This window comes from Monodelphis domestica, chromosome 4, assembly GCF_027887165.1.
Source record: "Monodelphis domestica isolate mMonDom1 chromosome 4, mMonDom1.pri, whole genome shotgun sequence".
NCBI lineage: Eukaryota > Metazoa > Chordata > Mammalia > Didelphimorphia > Didelphidae > Monodelphis > Monodelphis domestica.
The window spans coordinates 384038962-384058959 of record NC_077230.1 but is presented as its reverse complement, the minus strand read 5'-3'; the positions used below and the strand labels follow the sequence as shown (position 1 = coordinate 384058959).

General features: G+C 46.2%; 1 protein-coding gene across 6 annotated transcripts in view; it reads right to left on the bottom strand.

Annotated features, from left to right (window-relative positions):
* ASAP3 (ArfGAP with SH3 domain, ankyrin repeat and PH domain 3) overlaps nucleotides 1–19998 on the bottom strand; it is a 78848-nt gene that overhangs the window by 39712 nt on the left and 19138 nt on the right. For 3 of the 6 annotated variants that reach the window (XM_056795587.1, XM_056795585.1, XM_056795586.1), the window contains exons 2-6: nucleotides 11970–12033; nucleotides 11788–11860; nucleotides 11538–11683; nucleotides 8592–8666; nucleotides 3464–3513 (exon numbers count right to left, since the gene is read on the bottom strand). In XM_056795587.1, coding sequence (XP_056651565.1) covers nucleotides 3464–3513; nucleotides 8592–8666; nucleotides 11538–11683; nucleotides 11788–11860; nucleotides 11970–12033 — 408 coding nt within the window. The remainder of the gene's footprint in view (nucleotides 1–3463; nucleotides 3514–8591; nucleotides 8667–11537; nucleotides 11684–11787; nucleotides 11861–11969; nucleotides 12034–19998) is intronic. The other 3 variants (XM_056795589.1, XM_056795588.1, XM_056795590.1) reach the window with 1 other exon arrangement.

The following is a 19998-nucleotide window of genomic DNA, read 5'->3' as shown; positions in this document are numbered from 1 at the left end:
GAAAAGAAGCCATATTTGGAGTTACCAGAACCAGGACTGCTCCTAAATTAACTGCACAAGCATGGACAAGACACCAGACATTCCTATGCCTCAGTTTCCCCATCTGTAAAACGAAGAGCTTAGACTAAAGGATCACCAGGGCCTCCTCTAGCTCTAACTCCTATCGACTGTGTCTACGCCTTTTCCTCTCCATCAGATGGCTACAATTCTGGAAAGTTAGGCCGTTCTCATTTATTTTTGTCTCCCCCAAGTGCCCATCATTGGCTTTACACTGAGGTGCTTAATAACTGCCTGGTGAATTGGACTCTAAATGATTCCTGACTAGGAAGAAACCCTCCCTCCCCTACGCCCCCAGCTGGCAGCTTCCTTCAGAGATCCAGAGGCCCCAAAAGGGGGTGCAGTCTGGTCCTGGACCAGCCAGCCCCGGGAGCAAATTCACTCCAGAAGTGTTCAGGAAGCGCCCACAGAGGCCTAACAAACCTCCAGCCCCATTTGGCTATCATCCCTTTGAGGAGGCCGCCTAGAGGACTGATAGGGAAATGCCAGGGCCCTGCATCCTGCACAGGGAAGGATCTGTTATGATCACCCTCCTTCTACGGCTATCATGATCCTGAAGTCTAAAATCTGGGGGCTGAACTTTGATCTCTAAGGGCCCTCCTGGGGTCATTGTTCTGAGGCCCCCTTCCACCTCCCCAATTTGACATTCTGTTCTAAGGTCCCATCCAGTTCTGAAAATCTCTGTTCTAAGGTCCCTCCCAGCTCTGACATTCTGGGTTCTAAGCTCTCTCCCAGCTCTGACATTCTCTGTTCTAAGCTCTCTCCCAGCTCTGACATTCCCTGTTCTAAGGTCTCTCCCAGCTCTGACATTCTCTGTTCTAAGGTCTCTCCCAGCTCTGACATTCCCTGTTCTAAGGTCTCTCCCAGCTCTGACATTCCCTGTTCTAAGGTCTCTCCCAGATCTGACATTCTCTGTTCTAAGGTCTCTCCCAGCTCTGATATTCTCTGTTCTAAGATCTCTCCCAGCTCTGACATTCTCTGTTCTAAGGTCCCTCCCAGCTCTGACATTCTCTGTTCTAAGGTCTCTCCCAGCTCTGACATTCTCTGTTCTAAGGTCTCCCCCAGCTCTGACATTCTCTGTTCTAAGGTCTCTCCCAGCTCTGACATTCTCTGTTGTAAGGTCTCTCCCAGCTCTGACATTCTCTGTTCTAAGGTCTCTCCCAGCTCTGACATTCTCTGTTCTAAGGTCTCTCCCAGCTCTGACATTCTCTGTTCTAAGCTCTCTCCCAGCTCTGACATTCTCTGTTCTAAGATCTCTCCCAGCTCTGACATTCTCTATTCTAAGGTCCCTCCCAGCTCTGACATTCTCTGTTCTAAGGTCAAGGTCTCTCCCAGCACTGACATTCTCTGTTCTAAGGTCTCTCCCAGCTCTGACATTCTCTGTTCTAAGGTCCCTCCCAGCTCTGACATTCCCTGTTCTAAGCTCCCTCCCAGCTCTGACATTCTGTGTTCTAAGGTCTCTCCCAGCTCTGACATTCTCTGTTCTAAGGTCTCTCCCAGCTCTGACATTCTCTGTTCTAAGGTCTCTCCCAGCTCTGACATTCTCTATTCTAAGTCTCTCCCAGCTCTGACTTTCTCTGTTCTAAGCTCTCTCCCAGCTCTGACATTCTCTGTTCTAAGCTCCCTCCCAGCTCTGACATTCTCTGTTCTAAGGTCTCTCCCAGCTCTGACATTCTCTGTTCTAAGGTCTCTCCCAGCTCTGACATTCCCTGTTCTAAGGTCTCTCCCAGATCTGACATTCTCTGTTCTAAGGTTTCTCCCAGCTCTGACATTCCCTGTTCTAAGGTCTCTCCCAGCTCTGACATTCCCTGTTCTAAGGTCTCTCCCAGATCTGACATTCTCTGTTCTAAGGTCTCTCCCAGCTCTGACATTCTCTGTTCTAAGGTCTCTCCCAGCTCTGACATTCTCTGTTCTAAGGTCTCTCCCAGCTCTGACATTCTCTGTTCTAAGGTCTCTCCCAGCTCTGACATTCCCTGTTCTAAGGTCTCTCCCAGCTCTGACCTTCTCTGTTCTAAGGTCTCTCCCAGATCTGACATTCTCTGTTCTAAGGTCTCTCCCAGATCTGACATTCTCTGTTCTAAGGTCTCTCCCAGCTCTGACATTCCCTGTTCTAAGGTCTCTCCCAGCTCTGACATTCCCTGTTCTAAGGTCTCTCCCAGATCTGACATTCTCTGTTCTAAGGTCTCTCCCAGCTCTGACATTCTCTGTTCTAAGGTCTCTCCCAGCTCTGACATTCTCTGTTCTAAGCTCTCTCCCAGCTCTGACATTCTCTGTTCTAAGGTCTCTCCCAGCTCTGACATTCTATTCTAAGGTCTCTCCCAGCTCTGACATTCTCTGTTCTAAAGTCCCTCCCAACCCCATCGCTGACATTGTGTGCTCTAAGGTTCCTTCCAGATTGAGCAATCCGTTAATCCCAAATCTGACTCTTCCTAGGCAGCCTAACATTAGCTATGTGACCATGAGCAAGTTTTTCTCAGTCAATATAGGTGATGAAGGGGTGGGTAGTTGGGTAGCTCAGTGGATTGAGAGCCAGGCCTAGAGACAGGAGGTTCAGGGTTCAAATCTGGCCTCAGACACTTCCCAGCTGTGTGACCCTGGGCAAGTCACTTAACCCCCATTGCCTAGCCCTTACTGCTCTTCTGCCTTAGAACCAATAAACAGTATTAATTCTAAGACAGAAGGTAAGGGTTTTTATGAAAGAGAGAGAGAGAGAGAGAGAGAGAGAGAGAGAGAGAGAGAGAGAGAGAGAGAGAGAGAGAGAGAGAGAGAAAGGAAGGAAGGAAGGAAGGAAGGAAGGAAGGAAGGAAGGAAGGAAGGAAGGAAGGAAGGAAGGAAGGAAGGAAGGAAGGAAGGAAGGAAGGAAGGAAGGAAGGAAGGAAGGAAGGAAGGAAGGAAGGAAGGAAGTACAAGAGAGAAGAGGCCAAGAGATGTGATGGTGAAGGAGTCCTAGGCTCAAGCCCTTGCTCACCTGGATGAGCATGGACAAGGCACGAATTCCCTGACCCTCAGTCTCCCCACCTGTAAGTGAGGGATAATGCCACAGTGGTGGCATGAGGGAAGGACTGGTAAACCTCAAAGGAGGGTTGGTATTATGATTAAAAGCATCAAGGTGGTTAGAATACTGGGCCTTGAGTCAGGAAGGCCTTAGTTCAAACCCAGCTTCAGACACTTATAGCTGTGTGACCCTGGACAAGCCACTTAACCCTGTTTGCCTCAGTTTCCTCATCTGTTAAATGAGCCAGAGAAGGAAATGGCAAACCACTCCAGTATTTTCGTCAAGAAAACCCCAAATGGAGTCACAAAGAATTGGACAAGACCGAAATGATCGAATGACAACATTATTACTATTGCTCTGATGGAGGTGGTGGCAGACTCTTGGGGCAGCCCATCTCCCAGAAGAACTTACATTTTGGCTTCATAGTCTTTCCATGCCTTTTCCACCTGCTTCCTGGAATCCTATGGTTCAAGGAAAAGAAGATAAGAGAGGGGCTTGGTGGAGGACCCCAGCACAAGCCACAATGCTCTGTGGTTTTGTGGGGTTGCTCCTATATTATGCTTCCTGTAGCCTGGCTGTGACCCCCTGTACTCCTGGAGACTAGCTTCATTCCTCCACCTTGTCCAAGGTCCCATTCCTCATGCCCCACACTCTTCCCCTAAATACCCCCATTCTTTCACTCTCCCCATGGGCTGTCTCCCATGCCTGGAAGGCTCTCCTTCCTTCTCTCTGCCTCTCTTAGCTTCCCTTCAAGCCCCAGCTAAATTCCAGCTTTCTACAGGAAGCCTTTCCTGATCCCCTTTAATAATGGTGCCTTCCCTTTGTGGACCGATTGTCTCTAATTTATCTTGTATAAATGTTAGCTGTTTGCATGCAATCTCCCCCATTAGACTGGGAACTCTTTGAAGGCGGGGGCTGCCATTTTGACTTCTTTGTATCCCAAGGGCTTACCATGGTGCTGGCACACACTAGGTGCTTAATAAATGTTTATTAATTGGCTGATCATCCCACCCTCCCCAGTCTTGTGCTTGTGGTCCCTCAAATCTGACTTTTCCTTCTATCCTGAGCCCTACACACATTCTCCTAGTCTTGATGCTGATGCCCATGAATCCTATCCTCCAACTGAATCCATTTTAAACTAATCCTTCCTACCAGCTTGATTTTACTCCTGACTTCACTCCTGGTGGACCTCTGCAATTCTTCCCCTGTCCTACCTCTTAATAGTGTGAACTTGACTATCTTCTTGTCTAAGAAAAGAGTCATAGGATCTTGGGCTATAAGAGCTAGAAGGAACCTTGGAACCCAGAATGTCAGAGCTAGAGCAGGCCTTAGAACTCAGAATATTAGAGTTGGGAGAGACCTTAGGAAAGAGAATGTCAGAGCTGGGAGAGACCTTAGAACAGAGAATGTCAGAGCTGGGAGAGACCTTAGAACCCAGAATGTCAGAGCTGGGAGAGACCTTAGAACAGAGACTGTCAGAGCTGGGAGAGACCTTAGAACAGAGAATGTCAGAGCTGGGAGAGACCTTAGAACAGAGAATGTCAGAACTGGGAGACCTTAGAATGTCAGAGCTGGGAGAGAGCTTAGAACAGAGAATGTCAGAGCTGGGAGAGACCTTAGAACAGAGAATGTCAGAACTGGGAGACCTTAGAATGTCAGAGCTGGGAGAGAGCTTAGAACAGAGAATGTCAGAACTGGGAAGAAGCTTAGAACAGGGAATGTCAGAGCTGAGAGGTAACTTAGAACCCAGAATGTCAAAGCTGGGAATGACTGTTGCCCACAGAATGCTAGAGCTGGAAGAGAACTTAGAAGGACTCTTAATCTGATGGTTGTAAATTATAAAAAAAATCTTCATAACTACCTCCCAATATAACCAGTTTCCTTTGTAATTCTACGTATTTTATTTTATGCATTTAAAAACACTCCTTGGAGAAGGCTCTATAGCATTGCTGGGGCAATGTCCATGACCGATGGTGTACTGGGACTGGCTCAAACCAGCTCACAAGAACAAATTGTTACATTTTTAGTGTGAGCATCTATTCCTTGGAAATGGATGAAAAATTGGCTAAAAGAGGGTGGCAGAGTTGGGGAGCTGCACCCTCCCCTCTAAACACAGAGGGCTGCCGATTACTGATCCGGGCGAGGACCTGGTCCCCGTGGACACTGTGGTCAAGTCCTCCTTGACTAGGCATGTGGAAACATGAATTGGGGAGGATGGAGTGAGAGGCAGCCTGGGCCCATACAAACAGAGTCTTGAGATTTGGGAGACACCCTTGCTAGGTCTTGTGGGGGAACGTGTCACCTTCCTTCCTGGAGTCCCCTTTTCCTCTTCTCTACAAGGAGAATAATCATGGGGGGATTTAGGACTAGAAAAAGACTGAGCCACGAGGCTGTCCAAGCCCCTCCTTTTACACATGAGGTCTCTGAGGCCCAGAGAGGGCAGATGTTTTGACCGAAGCCCTTGCTCTGCTTAACCTGCTAGGACTCTGGAAAGGGATGGGATTTGCACTGCATAAAGCGCCTCTGAAGTGTCCGGGGGTTCTTTAACAGGCTACCATATTAGCACCTCCTGCAATGGCCAGAGCCTAAGGAAGCAGCCTGGGCTTGAGCCAAGGACAGATGGGGATGGTACCTCTTGAACAGGGCCTGTAGGATTGAGAAGGGAACTCAGAGGTTATCTAAGAATATCCTCATCAGTTTACAGAACAGGAAACCGATCCCCAGAAAGGCAAAGCGCCCTGCCCAAGTGTATCCAGCCTTTCCGGAAGTCGAACCAAGGTTTTCTGAGTCTAAACCAGGTGGGTCTATTTTTCAAGATGCCACAAAATGCCAGGCCTTCTCGTCTAGCCTTTCTGAGCATCAACTGTAAGGCAGAAGCATGGCCAGGGCTAAGCAACTAGTGCCAAGTGACTTGTCCAGGATCACACAAGTGCCTGAGGTGAAATGTGAATCCAGGACCTCCCCATGCCAGTCCTGGTTCTCTAGGCATGCTGATCCTTTTCATCTAGCTTTCACTCAAAGGGTTTCACTGGTACCTCGATGTCCTAACAAGAAACTTGACTTATAGAGACACCAAGATATTAACCAAGTCCACACAGCCACGGCAGAGCTTGGAGCGGTGGTTGAGTGGTCTGGGGTCTCTACCCTGCCTCAGGAGAATCGAGTCACTTCACCTCCCTAAGACTCTGCTTTCTCTTCAATTAAATGAATAGGCTAGATTGTGGGATCAAAGATTTAAAAATGGAAATGTACTCAGAGACCAGCATTCAAATTCTTTTAAATCAAAACAGAGAATAAGTAATAAAAGGAAGATTTGAAACCAGGACATCTAAAGTAAAATAGAGTACAACAATGTAAAAAAAATAAAACATTTAAAGTCAAACTGAGAATAAGTAATAAAAGGAAGATTTGAAACCAGGACATCTAAAGTAAAACAGAGTACAACAAAGTAAAAAAAAAAGTAAAACATTTAAAGTAAAACAAAGAATAAGTAATAAAAGGAAGATTTGAAACTAGGGCATCTAATTCCAAAGCCAAAGATCTAAAGCAAAACTGTTTCAAAGTTCTCTGATCTGGTAATCAGAAAGGTCAATGAAGTCAATCTAATGGAATGTAAATCACTCCCTAGCCTAGATCCACTGGATTGGCTTCTGCTGTGGGTCTGAGAACCTTCACAGAGTCTCTAGTCCAAGTGGTATCCAGTCCCTGCCCTATTGAGGCAGGGCTGTGCCCAGGAACCCAAAGGTGAGGTCCTCCCCACCCCCCAGCTCTCCCTCATCCCCAACCCCACCTATTTCAAAGAAAGCTGCTTGTCTGGTTTGGGCTGTTCCCACTGACTGAAAAGACAGACCCAGAGCTGGGAGTAAACCTTCAGGGAGGTAAACATACCACAGCTCCAATGCTTGTGAGGGGAACCAATACACTTTTTCCCTGGGGGTCCTTTGAGCCTGCCCTCTCCTTTCAGACTAGTCATGTTAGGGTAACGTGACAGGGGATGATGGGGTTGGGAAACCAGAGTCCAGGTCCTGCTCTTGCCTCCAAGTTCCACCTCTCTTCTACTCTACAGACACCGAAGTTCCTGTTTCATACAATCAAGGAATGTGCAGGAAGACCTTAGGACACAGAACCTAAGAGCTGGGAAAGACCCTAGAACACAGAGTGTGAGAGAGCTTAGAACAGAGAATGTCAGAGCTGGGAGAGAGCTTAGAACAGAGAATGTCAGAGCTGGGAGAGACCTTAGAACAGAGAATGTCAGAGCTGGGAGGGATCTTAGACCAGAGAATGTCAGAGCTGGGAGAGAGCTTAGAACAGAGAATGTCAGAGCTGGGAGAGAACTTAGAACACGGAATGTCAGAGCTGGGAGAGACCTTAGAACAGAGAATGTCAGAGCTGGGAGAGAGCTTAGAACAGAGAATGTCAGAGCTGGGAGAGACCTTAGAACAGAGAATGTCAGAGCTGGGAGAGACTTTAGAACAGAGAATGTCAGAGCTGGGAGAGAGCTTAGAACAGAGAATGTCAGAGCTGGGAGAGACCTTAGAACCCTGAATGTCAGGCCTGGAGGGATCCTTAGAACAGAGAATGTCAGAATTGGGAGGGCCTTCGAGGTCATGTCTAGCCTCATTTTACAAATGATGAAGTCAGAGACAAAAAATGACTTGTGCAAAGTTTGCACAGCTGATTAGAGAATGATCGGGGCTAAATCCCAAGTCTCTGAACCCCCAGTCTAGTCTTCTTCCTATTATATTCCCCACCCTTTTCTCTGGTCTTCATATTCTTCCTTTCTGTCATGTTCACACTGACATGTCAGTCCTGTTAACCATGTCCCCTCAATCCCCACTCTTGCCACTTTCTGTTGTCTGTGTCAGGGTCGTCCTCAGTTGCTCATTCTTGCTTGGTCTCTTCTTATAGCATTTTTAACCTCTATCAAAGTGGGAAAGAGTTCCTCTAAGAGTTACTTCCTCATTGGACTTAATGGAGTTGAGAGTCTCTTTCAAGGCTAAAACTCACTTCAAATAAATCTTGAGATTTCCTTCCTTCCTTCCTTCCTTCCTTCCTTCCTTCCTTCCTTCCTTCCTTCCTTCCTTCCTTCCTTCCTTCCTTCCTTCCTTTCTTTCTTTCTTTCTTTCTTTCTTTCTTTCTTTCTTTCTTTCTTTCTTTCTTTCTTTCTTTCTTTCTTTCTTTCTTTCTTTCTTTCTTTCTTTCTTTCTCTCTCTCTCTCTCTCTCTCTCTCTCTCTCTCTCTCTCTCTCCCTCCCTCCCTTTCTCTCTCTTTCTCTCTCTCTTTCTTTCTTTCTTTCCATTTATTTTTAGACTTCTCAAGGCTAAGCAATCAAAGTTAAGTGACTTGCCCAGGGCCACATAGCTAGGAAGTGTCTGAGGTTAGATTTGAACCCAGCTCCTATGTTTTTCCTAAGAGGTGATCTGACGGATGTATATTCAGGGTTTAGGAACTTTGATGATCTCTACTAAAAGTCCTTGTCCTCGATCACCTGCAGGGAATAGTGTGTCCCTCCCCCCTCCCCCCCCAAAAAAAACCTCACCTGTCGACCATCCCTTAGCTGCCCCTTCAGCAGGCTGTCCAGGGGAAAAGAAACAATGTTATTCAGATTCTGTACCTGGAAGAAACAGATAAGGAGGAACCATGTAGTTACAGATTTAGAAGCTTTAGAGATCATCTAATCCATTTAAAAGAGGCAGAAACTGAGGCTCAGTGGGGTGAAGGGATTTTTATAATAAATGTCAGGTACCTAGTATGTGTAAGAGCCAGGATTCAAAGCCAGAGTCTGACTGTAAACCCAATTCAAAAAGTAGGGGAAAGGGTTAGGGCAGGCCATTGTCCTCTGCTCCAAGGCAACTGAGGCAGTGTAGATGAAACAGAGGAGTCCCAAAGGGAAGTGTTACATAACCCCAACTCTCCCTGGTTCCCACCTTGTCCTAATAATCCATCTAGCTGTCACCTCATTTGTTCTTTGCATATACTGATCCCTTGATAGAATATAAGCTTCCTGAGGGCGAGCACCATTTCATTTTTGTCTTTCACTTTTTAGCACTTGGCATAGTGCATAACACATCAGGTGGCAATAAAAACTTGCTGAATTAAATTATCTAGCCTGACCTGACAGAGTCCTCCTTTTTTTTTTTTGGATGGAAAAGCTAAGGGCTTGACTTTTTCTGAGGTCAAGAAAACCCCAAGTTGGGTTACAAAGAGTCGTATGCATAAGTTTAAAGGTGCAGAAAGAAGAGAACAGCTGAGATTGAGAGCCAGACCTAGAGACAGGAGGTCCTGGGTTCAAATCTGACCTCAGACACTTCCCAGTTGTGTGACCCTGGACAAGTCACTTGACCCCCATTGCCTAGCCCTTACCACTCTTCTGTCTTGGAGCCAATACACAGTATTGATTCTAAGACAGAAGGTGAGGGTTTAAAAAGAAAGTTGCACAAAAACTAGGCTGGGAGCCAGCCTTTGGGCAAGAAGTGTCTTTTTTACCCCCCCCCAGGATGCCTCCATTTCTAGCCCCCCACATGCCTGGACATCTTAGCACAAGTGAGTGAGTAGGAAGGTAAATGAAGGCGGGAGCCAGGGAGAGCTGGGTGGTATCACGCTTCCCCCAAGGACTCCTAAAACACTTTCCTTCCCCATCAGCCTAACTTTCCCTTCAAGTCCCGCTTTCTCCCTCCCAACCCCCCCATATATCTCATGCAGCCCAAGGTAACAGGTGGCAAGAACTCTTATCGGCCATAGTTTATATGTCTTAAGGCGGAGAATCAACCAGACCATCTTGCCCATCTCTACTAGAAGGGAGTCTTTATTGAACACACACAGTGGGTTCGTGAAGGGTTTTTTAAAGCCCTCTATAGAAGCACAGTCCTCAGCAATGGCTGGAGCTTTGTTCGCATTATGAGTTTCATGTATTAAAAATAACAACAACAACAAAGGGGCACCATTTCTTCACACTGAAACATTCTTTCTTTCTTTCCTTCTTTCCTTCCTTCCTTCCTTCTTTCTTTCTTTCTTTCTTTCTTTCTTTCTTTCTTTCTTTCTTTCTTTCTTTCTTTCTTTCTTTCTTTCTTTCTTTCTTTCTTTCTTTCTTTCTTATTAGTTTTGTTTTAAAACTCTCACCTCTTCCGTCTTGGAATCAATACTGTGTGTTGGCTCCAAGGCAGAAGAGTGGTAAGGACTAGGCCATAGGGGTTAAGTGACTTGTCCAAGGTGGCATAGCTGGGAAGTGTCTGAGGCCAGATTTGAACCCAGGATCTCCCGTCTCTAGATCTGGCTCTCCATCCATTGAGCCACTCAGCTGCCCCCCCCCCAAACATTCTAAACTCTTTTTAAAAAACAAAACCACAAACAAACTCAAAGGCCAACAGCCTGTCCTAACCCCTCCTTTCTTGCTCTGATACTTACTAGGTAAGTGACATTCATTACCAAAGTCCCTTTGCCTCTTTGGGCCTGAATGCTCTCCTTCCTTTCCCTGCCAAGCCTTCCCAGGCTGTTCTCGCCCTCAGGACCTTCCTCTTTCCTTAAACTCCAACAACCATTATCCAGACCATGCAATTTAGCACTGAATCTTCGTGCCACTGTTGGTGTCATGCATGCAACCACGGGAGGCAGCACTTCCCAGACGCGTGACTACGCCTGAAACATTTCCTTTCTCTGGGCCTCAACTTCCTTAATTTTCATGAAACTTTCACTACATCCCTCAAGGCCATGATGAAAGAAAAAAAAAAAGACTTTATCATCCTCATGAGCCTGATGCTTACTGCTGGAGTGATCGTCCCCTCCCTGGGTCTCAGTTTCCTTATCTGTAAGAGGAAGGACTTGCCTTAATGACAATAATAGCCAGCATTTAAATGGCCCTTTGAGGTTTACAAAACAGGATGTACAACAATCTGAGGGATAGAAGGATCCTCTTCCTATAGGTGAGGAAAAGGAGGCTGAGGGAGGAAGTCCTGGGTTCAAATCTCACTGGAGACATTTACTAGCTGGGGAATCTTTATCCTTAGAAGGAATTTGTCTAAGGTTGTGCAGCTATTCTAAATCTCAGTTTCCTCCTCTATAAAGTAAAGGAACCCTTTCAACTCTAAGTCTATGATCTTATGACTTATTCAGGGTCACAGATAATAAGCATGAGAAAGGATTTGAACTTAGGTTTTCCTGACTACAAGTCCAGCATCCTATTCACTGTGCCACCTGGGTGATACATGACCCCCAAGGTGCCTTCCAGCTCTTTTAGCATTAAAGTATAATATATGAGGAACTCCTAAGGGGAGGAAGAGAGTGGAGTCCTTGTTATTATTCATTCCTTTCAGTTGTTTCTGACTCTTTGTGACCCCATTTGGGGTTTTCTTGGCAAAGATACTTAAGTGGTTCGCCATTTCTTTTTACAAATAAGAAAACTGAGGCATACAATGTGAAGTGACTTGCTCAGGGTCAGGCAGTCAGATTTGAATTCAGAAAGAAGAATCTTCCTGGCTTCGCTCCTTACCAGATTTTTGAAGAGGGCAGCCACCTCTCGAGTGAACACAGCCAGGTTCAGAAAGCCTGTGGACAGCTCATGGTTGTTCTGGGAGAGTTGGCTATTCCCAAAGGTCTCCAGGGCCTCACTATACTGTTCTTCATTCTCCACATGGGCTGGGGAGGGAAGTTCATGGGTTAGCTGCCAGCTGGAGGATTGGGGGGGAGGTCCTAGGAAGGGTTTCTGGCTGTCCCCACTTCCCCCCAGCCTCTTCACTCACCAAGGCCAGAGTTATGAATCGTCCGCACTGATTTCTTTATTCTCTGCAAGATGGCTTGGTCCCCTTCAAGGGTCTAGGAAGCAAAGAAAGAGCATTCTCTGTAAGAGACCACCGGGGCAGAAGGCCTTTTTTTCAAAACTGGGGCTCAGGTCCCCTGACGGGGCCACACAGAGACCACAGACCTTTCCTTCTACCCAGGAGACATGAGTCCTTTTCACCCTCCTCATACAATCCAGGATCTCCAAGCTGGAAGAAAATGCAGGAAGCATTTGTTCCAAACTGTAACTTAAAGAATCCTCTTCACAATATAGCCAGTAAGTGGTTAATTTAAGAGCACCAGTGATGGGGGCTCACTATATTTCTAGACAGCTTATCACACTCCTCCTGAGCCTGGGAAATGACAAACCCTTTCCATCCAGTATAGAACAATACAAAAAGCATGAAATAGAGATCTATTGTGTGAAGAGCCCTGTCACTGGGAAAAATACAGTTTAGATAAGATAAAATAAAGTCCCTGTTTTCGAGCAGTTTACAGTCAAGTGTATAGGTTGAGACACTCCCCAGGCAATATTACACAATAATATTTCTACATAGGAAACCACAGACCCTACTCCCTCAGGGATGTGTTGAAGCCAGCTTGAGAGAGTTGATTGTTAAATTTTCTACATGAACATTTTCACCTTAGAAATTGGTAAATGTCAGGGCATCTGGGTGACTTAGCAGACTGAGAGCCAGGTCTAGAGACAGAGGGTTCAAATCTGGCCTCAGACACTTCCCAGCTGGGTGACCCTGGGCAAGTCACTTGACCCCCATTGCCTAGCCCTTACCACTCTTCTACCTTGGAACCAATATACAGTATTGATTCTAAGATGGAAGGTCAGAGTTTATAGGGGAAAAAAAGAAATTGGCAAATGCTACAATCAGGGCTCAATTAATATTGTTTTATTGATTGTCTATACTTAAGAAAGTGATGGAGAAAATATGAACAATGCAGATTAAATGCAAGTGTGTCAGGAGAATATTCTTTGTTCCAGAAACCCAGTAAATAAGCATTTAGCTGAGCATCTGAGCTTCCACTCCACCTGGGGCCATGGGGACCAGAGATCTTCCCTCCCGATTCTGGGATATGTGTGTGATTTGGGATAAGTCATGTCCCTCCTCCCTCAGATCCCTCAATGCTAGAAAGGTCTCCTGGGCCTCCAACACCTCTTCTTGGCTCTAGAGCTCTGATGCTCTGAATTCATGGAAATTTGGACATTTGCCCAAATGCAGCAGAATGACAACAGCCAGGTATTGCTGGAAGTCTAGGGCAGGGGCAGATAGAGAGGAGCAGATGGCAACTAGCTGTCCACGTCCACGGTTTGATCACAGGGTGGAGATCCCTTCTTTGTATGCCTAAGGTGGGAATCAGCAGGGCAGAGAGACGGACCCAAGGCCCGAGGCACCTAGAATGGAGCCAGACAAGAAGCAGACAGTGTCAAGGAGGAAGATGAGAAAAGGAACCTCCCTAAGAGCGGTAAATGAGAGGCTACCCTTTACAGATAGGAAATCGACCCAAAAAGCATCGATTTCACCAGGCAGTTGAGAGATGTGGTTAAAGATCTTTCCTGGCTTTCCTTCAGAAGAAGCCAGTCTCCAATATAATCATGGAGAAGCAGAGCTGGAAGAGATCTCTCAGAAAATAAAGGTTCTGTTAGACACAGGCAGGCAGTGAGGGAGCACAATGGACTGAATGCACAGTCATGGGGTCGGGAGAACCTGTTCAGATCTGGCCTCAGACATTTCCTGGCTGGGGGATCCTGGGCAAGTCACTTCACCCTGATTCCCTACTTACCACTCAATGCTTAGTATCAATTCTAAGGCAGAAGGTAAGTTGTTTGTTTTAAGTTTATTGACTGATTAATATCATGTTGTCTCTTCTGATGTAAAAGCTAGGGAGGACTCTTAGGAAAGAGAACGTTAGAACCCAGAATGTCAGAGCTGGGAGAAACCTTAGAGCATAGAATGTCGGAGCTGGGAGAGAGCTTAGAACAGAGAATGTCAGAGCTGGGAGAGACCTTAGAACAGGGAATGTCAGAGCTGGGAGGGACCTTAGAAGAGAGAATGTCAGAGCTGGGAGAGACCTTAGAACAGAGAATGTCAGAGCTGGGAGAGACCTTAGAACAGAGAATGTCAGAGCTGGGAGGGACCTTAGAAGAGAGAATGTCAGAGCTGGGAGAGACCTTAGAACAGAGAATGTCAGAGCTGGGAGAGACCTTAGAACAGAGAATGTCAGAGCTGGGAGAGACCTTAGAACAGAGAATGTCAGAGCTGGGAGAGACCTTAGAAGAGAGAATGTCAGAGCTGGGAGAGACCTTAGAATAGGGAATGTCAGAGCTGGGAGGGACCTTAGAACAGACAATGTCAGAGCTGGGAGAGACCTTAGAACAGAGAATGTCAGAGCTGGAAAGAACCTTAGAACAGAGAATGTCAGAGCTGGGAGAGACCTTAGAACAGAGAATGTCAGAGCTGGAAAGAACCTTAGAACAGAGAATGTCAGAGCTGGAAAGAACCTTAGAACAGACAATGTCAGAGCTGGGAGAGACCTTAGAACAGACAATGTCAGAGCTGGGAGAGACCTTAGAACAGAGAATGTCAGAGCTGGGAGGGAGCTTAGAACAGAGAATGTCAGAGCTGGGAGGGAGCTTAGAATAGGGAATGTCAGAGCTGGGAGGGAGCTTAGAACAGAGAATGTCAGAGCTGGGAGAAACCTTAGAACAGAGAATGTCAGAGCTGAGAGACCTCAGAACACAGAATGTCAGAGCTGGGAGGGAGCTTAGAACAGAGAAAGTCAGAGCTGGGATTTGGGCTTTAGAACCCAGGATGTCAGAGCTGAGAGGGCCCTTAGAGCACAATACAGAAATAAAGAACATTAGAGAATCTTAAAACCTAGCAAAAAATCCAAGAAAGCACCGAGATGGAGACTAGGGTCAGACAAGGAAAGGACTTGTTCAAAGTTCCAGGGTGAGCTAGCAGCCAAGCCCTATCAGTTCTGAATCCCCTGCAGAGCTTCATGTTGACTCCTTGGGAGGCTGCCAGGAAAGGGAGGTGGGGCCCTTAATGGCAGACAAGTATGTGTCCAAAGGGGGCTGCTGTGCCCAGTCTAGAAATAGGCCAGTGGAAGAGAAGAACGTGTCGGTCAGTATGTCCCCACTCTCCACCTGTCCCCTACTCCCTTAGGGAAGAATGACAGCATGACCCCTTCAGTTGCTCTTCTCCGGGTGGGGGATTGTCTGAACTTTGCCAACCAGTGCCCTTTGGGCAGCCTCACCCCATGGAGCCTTAAGCTGCGAGCTTTCCCTCTCCTGGTCATCCCCACCTTTGAGCCCTGCAGGAGAGAGTCCCTGGGTGTCTTCCAGCTGCCTTGTGACTCCACAGAGCTGTAGACAGCCAGAGATAGGACAGTCTGAGAACCAGCCCCCATGCCTCAATCTAGTGGAAAAAACAATGAATTGGGGGTCGGAGGACCCTGGCTGATGTTTCTAGAGACTTTGCCCTTGAAAACTCACAGAACCGCAGACAAACTATTTAAATCACTATATAATACAATATAATAAACATTTATTATGAGCCTCCTATGTGCCAGGCACAGTGCTAAGCACTGAGGATTAAAAAAAAAAAAGACAAATGACTATAGATCTCCGTTTCCTCATCTGTAAAATAAGGAAATCTGGACTACATTATATGTTCTCTTCCAGTTCTAAGTCTGAGGAGTTTATGATTATGAATGGATGCCATCTGGGAAGCCCCAGATGCAGGAGTTAAGGGGAGATTCTGTTATCAAAATATTCTTAGGGGGCAGCTGGGTAGCTCAGTGGATTGAGAACCAGGCCTAGAGACGGGAGGTCCTAGGTTCAAATCCGGCCTCAGACACTTCCCAGCTGTGTGACCCTGGGCAAGTCTCTTGACCCCCATTGCCTAGCCCTTACCACTCTTCTGCCTTGGAGCCAATACACAGTATTGACTCCAAGATGGAAGGTAAGGGTTTAAAAAAAATATTCTTGTCCTCAGTGCCCTGCTCACAGGGGAAAGAGTCAGGATCTTTCCCTTCCTTCTTTCCTCCCTTCCTTCCTTCCTTCCTTCCTTCCTTCCTTCCTTCCTTCCTTCCTTCCTTCCTTCCTTCCTTCCTTCCTTCCGTCCTCCCTTCTTTCCTTCCTTCCTTCTTTCCTCCCTTCTTTCCTTCCTTCCTTCCTTCTTTCCTTCCTCCCTTCCTTCTTTCCTCCCTTCCTTCCTTCCCTTCCTTCCTCCCTCCCTTCCCTTCCTTCCTTCCCTATCTTCCTTCCTTCCCTCTTTCCTTCCCTATCTTCCTTCCTTCCTTCCTTCCTTCCTTCCTTCCTTCCTTCCTTCCTTCCTTCCTTCTCTTCCTTCTCTTCCTTCCTTCCCTGTCTTCCTTCCTTCTTTTCTTCCTTCCTTCCTTGTCTTCCTTCCTTCTTTCCCTGTCTTCCTTCCTTCCTTCTTCCCTCCTTCCCTTCCCCCTCCCTCCCTCCCTTCCTTCCCTGTCTTCTTTCCTTCCTCCCTCCCTCCCTTCCCTGTCTTCCTGCCTTCCTTCCTTCCTTCCTTCCCTGTCTTCCTTCCTTCTTTCCTTCCTTCCTTCCTTCTTTCCTTCCTTCTTCCTTCCTTCCTTCCTTCCTTCCTTCCTTCCTTCCTTCCTTCCTTCCTTTCTTTCTTTGATTCACTTTCTTTCCTTCCCCTCTTCCCTCTCCCCTTCCAGAGCCAACAAATAATTCTACTGAGTTGTACAAATGATATTACTTGATACCTATTTCCATATTATCCATTTTTGCTATAGAGCAATCTTTTAAAGGCTAAACCCCAAATCACATCCCCATATACACAGGTGATACACGATGTCATATGTTTTGCTTTTGCATTTCTACTCCCATAGTTCTTTCTCTCAATGTGGATAGCATCCTTTTACAAAAGTCCTTCAGGAGTCTCCTGGGATAAGTTATCTTAAATGGCATAGACCAATGAATTTGGAGTCAGAGAGCCTAAGTTCAACTCCTGACTGTGCCATTTATTACCTAGGTGACCTTGGGAGAATCACATCATTTTCTTGGCCTTGATTTCCTCATCCATAAAATGGGTTTGGATTAGATGATCTCTAAGATTCCTTTTCGCTCTAAATGGATGATTCTATGATTCCTAGCAGGGGTACCTGCATTTTTTAAAAAGATGAGGCCTAAATTTGGAACTAGGCCCAAAGGGTCATAAATCTGAGCATATCCTTTGATCCTGTAATACCACTACTGAATCTGTATCCCAAAGAGATCAGAGTAAAGGAGAAAGGCCCTACTTGTACAAAAATATTTATAGATGCTCTTTTTGTGGTGGCAAAGAATTGGAAACTGAGGGGATGTCCATTAAGTGGGGAATGGCTGAACAAACTGTGGTATCTGTTGGTGATGGAATACTATTGTCTGTTCTGGAGGAATTCAGATAGAGCTGGAAAGACTTGTGTGAACTGATGCAGAGTGAAATCAGCAGAACCAGGAAAACACTGTACAAAGTAACAGCAATATTGTGGAATGATCAACTGTGAAAGACTCGGCTATTCTCAGCAATACAATGATGCAGGACAATTCTGAGGGACTTATGGCAAAGATTGCTATCCACCTCCAGAGAAAGAACCATGGGAGTCAGATGTGGATCAAAGCAGACTATCTTTCACACCAACACATTTACGGTTTTATTTTGGGGGGCTGGCTTTGTAGGAGTGTGATCTCACAATAATAACCAATGTACAAGTGTGTTTTGCATGATAATACGTGTATGGCCCAGATCAAACTGCTTACCATCTCTGAGCAGGGGAAGGGAAGGGTTGGAGGAAGATGGTTTGGATCTTATAATTTTGAAAAATGTGTATTGGAAATAATCATTACATGGAATTGGGAAAATAAAATATCTTTAAAACAAAAAAATAAATAAAAATAAAAGAGGAGGCCTAAAGAGTCAAAGCCTTAATTCAGTAATAATAGAAAATGGCTTCCTAATGTAATTCATAAAGTCCTTTTCCTCATAACAACCGTCGTTGGTGGATAGAGCCAGTACTATTATTCCCATTTACGGTTTAAAGGAATGGAAGCTCGGAGAGGTATACTAGTTTCCTGAGATCACACAGCTAATAAGTGGCACTCCTAGAACTCAAACCTAGGTTTTCCAGTTCTAAGTCAAATTTTCTTTCTACTGTCATTCTGTATATTCAAAGGAATGAATGCCTAAAGGTGGAATTTCAGGCCATAACACCTCCAGCAGGGTAGAGTCTTAGTTAAGAATAGCAACTGATATTTGCATAGTATGCTGCAGAGGACTTACAGGAGCTTCATGACAACCTACAGGTATTTTGCAGATGAGGAAACAGGCTTAGACAGATGAATCTAGATCTTCCAGATGCCAAGACCTGAAGGCAATGAGTAAGCTCAGAGCATCCGTATATAAGAAAAACCCTAACTGCTGAGACTCAGCAGCTATCTAGTGTAACTCCAAAGGCCATTTCTGCATAGGAACCTTGATGAAGTGACAGCTGGTTCTAGTCACCAATATGGGTTTCTTATCCCCATGCAGAATACTGGTCATTACACCATTGCTCCCTCTCCTGCTCCCCAACATTGCCCAAGGAAGGCTGGCATCATCTTTCTTGCCAGCATCATTATATTCCCTCGTTGGCTTCTACTGGAATCCTTGCACAGGTACCCACATATCCTGCTAAAAGTGGATGGAGGCAGGGGCAGTCTCCAGAAAAGAATAGGATTTCTGATGCTCAAAATTGGGAAGAGAGGAGTAATTACTATCTCAAGTGCTTCATGAGTACTTGTGGAATTGAACTAAACTGAGGGTCATTGCCAAGGAGGTCTTAGAATAGCACCATCAGAATCATAAGAGAATGTCAGAGCTGGAGGAGTCCTTAAAACACAGTATGTCAGAGCTGGGGGTGTTCTTAGAACAGAGAATGTCAGAGCTGGGAGAGACCTTAGAACAGGGAATGTCAGAGCTGGGAGGGAGCTTAGAACAGGGAATGTCAGAGCTGGGAAGGAGCTTAGAACAGGGAATGTCAGAGCTGGGAAGGAGCTTAGAACAGGGAATGTCAGAGCTGGGAGAGATCTTAGAACAGAGAATGTCAGAGCTGGGGGTGTTCTTAGAACAGAGAATGTCAGAGCTGGGAGAGAGCTTAGAACAGAGAATGTCAGAGCTGGGAGAGACCTTAGAACAGAGAGTGTCAGAGCTGGGAGGGTCCTTAGAACACAGAATGTCAGAGCTGGGAGAGACCTTAGAACAGAGAATGTCAGAGCTGGGAGGGAGCTTAGAAGAGAGAATGTCAGAGCTGGGAGGGACCTTAGAACAGGGAATGTCAGAGCTGGGGGTGTTCTTAGAACAGAGACTGTCAGAGCTGGGAGAGAGCTTAGAACAGAGAATGTCAGAGCTGGGAGAGAGCTTAGAACAGAGAATGTCAGAGCTGGGAGAGAGCTTAGAACAGAGAATGTCAGAGCTGGGAGAGACCTTAGAACAGAGAATGTCAGAGCTGGGAGAGACCTTAGAACAGAGAATGTCAGAGCTGGGAGAGAGCTTAGAACAGAGAATGTCAGAGCTGGGAGAGAGCTTAGAACAGAGAATGTCAGAGCTGGGAGAGACCTTAGAACAGAGAATGTCAGAGTTGGGAGAGACCTTAGAACAGAGAATGTCAGAGTTGGGAGAGACCTTAGAACAGAGAATGTCAGAGTTGGGAGAGACCTTAGAACAGAGAATGTCAGAGCTGGGAGGGAGCTTAGAACAGAGAATGTCAGAGCTGGGAGAGACCTTAGAACACAGAATGTAAGAACTGGGAGAGACCTTATAACAGAGAATGTCAGAGCTGGGAGAGACCTTAGAACAGAGACTGTCAGAGCTGGGAGAGACCTTAGAACAGAGAATGTCAGAGCTGGGAGGGAGCTTAGAAGAGAGAATGTCAGAGCTGGGAGAGACCTTAGAACACAGAATGTCAGAGCTGGGAGAGACCTTAGAACAGAGATTGTCAGAGCTGGGAGAGAGCTTAGAACAGAGAATGTCAGAGCTGGGAGGGAGCTTAGAACAGAGAATGTCAGAGCTGGGAGAGAGCTTAGAACAGAGAATGTCAGAGCTGGGAGAGACCTTAGAACACAGAATGTCAGAGCTGGGAGGGACCTTAGAACAGAGATT